This window comes from Scatophagus argus, chromosome 13 (assembly GCF_020382885.2).
Source record: "Scatophagus argus isolate fScaArg1 chromosome 13, fScaArg1.pri, whole genome shotgun sequence".
Taxonomy (NCBI): domain Eukaryota; kingdom Metazoa; phylum Chordata; class Actinopteri; family Scatophagidae; genus Scatophagus; species Scatophagus argus.
Window position 1 is genome coordinate 6570955 of NC_058505.1, and position 5800 is coordinate 6576754.

Sequence of the window (5800 nt, forward strand, 5' to 3'; positions counted from 1 at the left end):
GGCAACTTCAGGCCCAAGTGGCCCCAAATGCCAGGGCCCTGAAGACCTGCAGGTTCAGCGAGTGTGGTAACTTGATTTACTGCAATTTTTGAGGGAATATGCACCTCTGTATCATAATAAAAAGTGATTTTTTTTTTTACCAAATCTTGAGTGCCTGTCTTGTCCAGAGTTGGTGTTTTTATCTTTAACTATATTTAGCTTTCTGTTTTGATTATAGACTGCATATTATTGAATAAGGTTGTGTTTAATTAAATTACCTAATTAACTAGTAAACATCAGACCTGGGGTTGGGTAATATTCCAGCATCAGGAGTACTGGCTGAATGAAACTAACATTTGTTGTCTGTGTGTTTAATACACACACACAGTTCAAAGAGCAGGAGGAACCAGTGGGTCATCAGGGGCCCACATCACAATTTTGCCTCAGGGTCAAGTAGCAGGTTATTTCAGCCCTGAGAACAGTAACATATTACTGCTTGTTTTTATTTGACATTCAGCACTCAACAAATGAAAATCTTTCCCTTGAAATCTGTTTCTTATTCCCACAGTTTGAGAAGAACTTCATTTGGTTAACGAATAATCACATTTCACCTTTTTCCCCCTGAAACCTCCCCCATTGCAAACACTTTTACTATTATATATCTGCTGTTTCCCATCAGGACAAATACAGATTTAAAAATTATAATATAGCAGGTTCACATTTTTGTTTTCCATTCTGTTCACGACAACAAAACATGAAGTTAAATATGTTATGAAGTCAGATAACTAAAGCTAAAACAACATACTTCCAAAAATGTGCAAATGCAGTACAAAATATGACCAGACAATAAGATTATAATCTTTTAATAAAAACTTTGGTATCAATAACATTCTGTCCAGTAAAAATAAGAATGTGACCCTTATGTCATGAGTCACACCAGGGGCTCACCATCTGTTTCTCCAGACTTTCAGGATATAATGCAGGTCCCATCATTTCTAAGACATGTTGAACTCACACTGTTTCAATGTAGAAAAACAATTTAACTGGGCACTCTGATAAAGGTTAATTTCTGCATAATGACTTCATTCAAGAGTTCAGAAGGGGAAAAAAAAAACATCAGTGCGACAGACATAACCAAAATGAGTTACATTACAGTTTTGATTTGTCTGTATTTTATGATTGCTACAGCTTGTGTATTGTATGTCTAGTTATGTGCATTTTATGTTTCACCAGGCAGCAAGAGAAAAGTTAAAATCTGAATGGCTAATAGATTTTGTCCGCAAATCTCAACTGTCATTTTAGTCACAGCTCTGGCAAACTGAAACCTATGCAATGGAATCTGCAAATAACATCACAGAATCAAGAAAAATCAAGATGTCAGTGCCTCCTTATTCTCTTATTATTATTAGAAAATGGGAAATGGAATTTTTGGGTAGAAAACCTTACAATCAATCCATTAATTCAGGGGAAACGTGGTAATATCATGACCAAAATAAAAAGAGAAACTAAGTCCATTAACACCCATTTTGCCATTCTACATGACATTTGCCCCCAAGTTGGGTTACGTCCAAATCTCAGGGGAAGGATGCACAGCAGCCACAATACCCCTGGGAAATAAAGGACAGAGTTTCTAAAGGAGGGACAGAAAAAAAATATCTGGCCACACCTCCTCAAAGCTCATCTTTGGGATCCATTTCTGAAAGTACTTCCTCTATGTCTTCCTTTGTTTCTTCCTCCTCATCTATGTCTTCTGCACCGTCTTCATCAGTGTCATCATCTTCAGTGTCTTGCTCTTTGTTCTTCTCCTCTTCTTCTTTTCGCTTCAGGTCATCTTGCTCCTGTTTCATTTTTTTCTCTGGCTCCTGTGGTAGAAGTTTTGATAATTAATCTATTCAGTATCTCATTGACAAGTTTCAACAACAGTTGTACAAATGACATATGGCTTAAAAAGAATAACAGCATACTTTTGTCACACCCCATGTCTCCTTTGCGATGTCCTCTGCTTCCTTCACACTGTCTGTGATCAGGAAGTTGTCAAAGATGGTACCTGATTTCACCTAAGGTAAACAGGGTAAGAAGTGTTATGCTGTAGTTCAAGCATCACTATGGCAATAAAATCACTCACAGATGATCTCCTTCTCTCTGTCTCACCTGCCAAAGATCAAGGCCTAGAACACCAACGTTGCCGAATTTGTAGATGTTTGAATCTGGGCTGTACTCAGGGTTGTCAATCTCAGGATGCACCCAGGGTCCCTTGTAGTTGGGGTTGTCGATCTGTTTGGGTTTCCACTCCCCCTGCAAAACAGCAAGTATTTACCAGGACGCAAAGGCATTTGTGGAGTGAATGTTAAGCATTTCTCTTGAAGAGGAGATCACACAAAGCTCAAGCTCTGGCCATGACCATCCAGCTTTAGTCTACCTTGTACTCTGGGTTGGGGATCATGGGTGGCTCCCACTCGCCGTCCATATCCTCATCCCAATCTTCAGGTTTTTTGGCATCAGGATCTGGAATGTTTTCAGGTTTGTCCCAGTCCTAAAAAAGAACAATTACACCCAAGAGGGAACTTGAATGAACAGAATTGTGGATGCTCATTAAAGCCCCAGACCACAGTAGAAATCTGGGTGCTCTTATGTCAATTTCCCATGGGCATAAGAGCACTTTCGATGAGTGCAAAGCAGAACAATGGTACATTTTATGCTGGATGATGCGGCTTATCTTCATTACTCAGTTATATTGCTTATTCACCTCAGGCTTGGTGTCATCAGCATCATCAATCTTGGCACGGTCATCCCAGTCCTCTGGCTTCTTGGCTTCAGGGTCCTTGATTTTCTTAGAAGGGAGAAAGTCCCAGTCATCCTCCAGACTGCCAGATTCTACCTTCTCGTTGTCAATCTTCACCACATAGGTCTGATCTGGATTCAGGATCAGCGTGTACAGGTGGGTCAGCTCGTCATCCTAGAAAAACAGAAGTGTTTAGGTCGAGCCACAGGTAGAGAGATAGCGCATGTTTGTGTATTATAAAAAAAATATCTTTTTCCACATCAAAAATGCCAGAATTACCTTGCACTTAATCTCTTTCTTGATGAGGTGATTCTTGCCCTTGTAATTGAAAATGACGTGGACTTTCTTGGTGCTGTAGCCACAGATATCAGGGCCTGGGTGAAAATAATTTGATTACAAGATGCTCCAAATTCTGCTATATAATATATCAATAATAACCCATTACCAAGAACATAATCATTTCATCATTTACCAAACATGATGTAGTATGTGGAGTCTCCATGCATCTCAGCCTGGTCCAAGTCAGCAGGGAAGACCTTCACATAGCCACCACCACAGTCGATTTTTTGCTCGTGCTTTACTGTAAACTGAATGACCAAAGGCTTGCCCTCATTGCTGAAAGGCTCAAAACGGGCCGAGAGAGCATAGAAACGAGCATCCTGGCTTGTTTGCAGACCTGAAAAAGAAAGTGAAAAAGAAAAGTTTAGTGAGGCATACTCTGAGTAGTTTCTCTTTAGCCAAGAGTGTGGGAACTCTACCACAAAATAGAGATACCAAAGTACCTATATTTTAAATTTCAATTGATGATTTCCAGCATTGCAATAATAACCAATATTTATGTCAGTAGTTCTTTTGAGTAATAATAAATACAGCATCATTAACACTAATGAATCGCTGTTTTGAAGTGGATTAAAACGAACATACCTTTGTCTTTTTCAGCATCTCCATAGAAGTTGCCAGCCGTTAGCTTCCACTCTCCATAGTCAGATTTGTGCTTAGAGTTCAGCCAGCGACTTGTCCACTCATCTGAACAGGTGAGAAAAAGGAAAGTAACATTAGGCTTGCTAATGTTTAATACATATGGTACCTCTCTCAAACGCATCACGCTGCCTGCTGAAAATTACCAATTGTAAATCGATTGGTGTTGGTCTTTCAAAACTGTAAAACCAACGAAATTCTTTTCATTTGCCAACGTTACTGCAACTTAGGCCGTAAATAGCAACGTAGATATCAGTGTACGTTTGCTAGCTTGAGGGCCTTGCTAAAGTTAGCTAGCTAATAACCCAGCTGATGTAAGGAAGCTGGGGAGGAAAATATTTTTCACTGAATCACCGATTGAAAACAGTATTTCGATAAAAGAACATGCTTTCAAGAGAAACTCGTAATGATAACTGTAACAAAATGATGGCTAACAGTCAAGCTAACATGCAATGAATTACCCTGCACAATTAATGTTACTAAATAGTAGCCCAAACTTACCACCATCCAGAAACTCCTCCCGAAAGTAAACTTTTGCATGTACACAGTACAGTGCTAATATTACCGCAACTACACCCAAGACTTGCATTTTTCCCATCTAAGCTATACTTTCCACTGCTAACAGTGTCCTTCCTTAGTGGTGTGTGACTACCTTGTGGAGAAGGAAGAGAAGAGAGTGTTTTAGAGTTGCTCCAGCGAACAGATGTCTGTCTGTCATTGGACAACAAGATGTGTGTCTGGACCAATAAGGGTAGACCACGAAACATATGTCGTGTCCAGAGCCTGATCCAGGATCAGTGGTTGTTTTCATAATTTAGACGTTGTCGTTATATCAATACTCCAGTAGAGGGTGACAAATATCCAATTTAGGTAGAAAATAAAATGGTTAGCGGTGAGGACTCGACCACCTATTCCTCGTCCCACCTTGTTCCCACTCACCTGGTGGTGAAGTAATTCAGGAACTGGCAAATAGCAGCAAGTTTAGGCTAAACACAGTTGTATAAGACTACATAGTCAGCAAAATTAATGGAGCTACAACTGACATAAATACACAAATAAGTGTACTTATAATGGAGGAAATAAGGCCAGCGAAGAACTCCTGATGTACGTGAATGGTCAACTTTAGACGACAGTAACACTTACAGAGGTGACGGTTAGATTTGGGTGAAATTTTCGGTCGTTAGTAGGCTGAAAACATCAACAAGTCGTTTCTACTCAGAAAACAACCAGGAAATGTGGGCAAGAGGCATAGTTTTTATCAGATGAGGGCGGAAGATATAAGTAACGCAGATACATAAGTGTTATGTTATTAAAAGGAAGGCTATAAGCCAGCTAATAGCAAAACTAGATCGTTTTGCTAACTGATGGTAATTAGTTAGCAATGCTAGTCACAGTGTCAACGCTAGCGTTAGGTTGGTAATCAACTAGATAGCTATTGTAACCATACCTAAATTAATATCTATAACGTAAGTAAGGTCAGCTTTTGCTTTTATTTAACACTGCTTGGCGTATGTCTGTAATACTGATATGCAGTTTCAATTTCAAAATGACAACAGCAGCAATGCAATGACTAATCAAATACATCAGCCTCAAATTCACATTCATGATAAATTTAGTTGAACATTGTGCTAATGACATGTAATGTAATGTCATGACAGTATTGTTTTCTCATTTTGACTGTGAAACAAGTGAACAACTGAAGTTTATTCTGATGTTGGAGTGTGCCATGTTTTAAGTTCAGGTTTCAGTCATGTCCTGGTTTTCTGTCCTTTTTGTTTTTGAATCCATGTGTCATGTTTCTTGTGTTTCCATGTTTCATGTTTGTTTCTCATGTGTTTTCATGTTTTATGTTCAAGGTTTCTGTCACGTCTTGGTTCTCTGTCTTTTTGTTTTTGAGTCCTTGTGTCATGTTCCATGTGTGTCTTGTGTTTCCATGTATTATGTTCAAGGTTTTGTCATGTCCTGTTTTATTTTGAAAAGCGTCACTTCCCCTGTGTGTCCTCTTTTCAGGTAGCTTTGCTTTTGGTTTTCTTGATTGCTTTCTCCTTCCTAATGTGTGTC

The 5800-nt window shown here is 39.2% G+C and overlaps 1 protein-coding gene across 1 annotated transcript; it reads right to left on the minus strand.

Annotated features, from left to right (window-relative positions):
- Positions 1–826: 826 nt before the first annotated feature.
- On the minus strand, positions 827–4411 carry calr3b (calreticulin 3b). Its single transcript, XM_046408844.1, has 9 exons — positions 4241–4411; positions 3686–3787; positions 3234–3437; positions 3041–3135; positions 2726–2935; positions 2399–2512; positions 2131–2274; positions 1944–2036; positions 827–1841 (listed from the first exon to the last, which is right to left on the minus strand). The coding sequence occupies exons 1-9, from the start codon at positions 4335–4337 to the stop codon at positions 1650–1652; spliced, it is 1251 nt and encodes a 416-aa protein (XP_046264800.1). The 5' UTR covers positions 4338–4411; the 3' UTR covers positions 827–1649.
- Positions 4412–5800: the final 1389 nt, after the last annotated feature.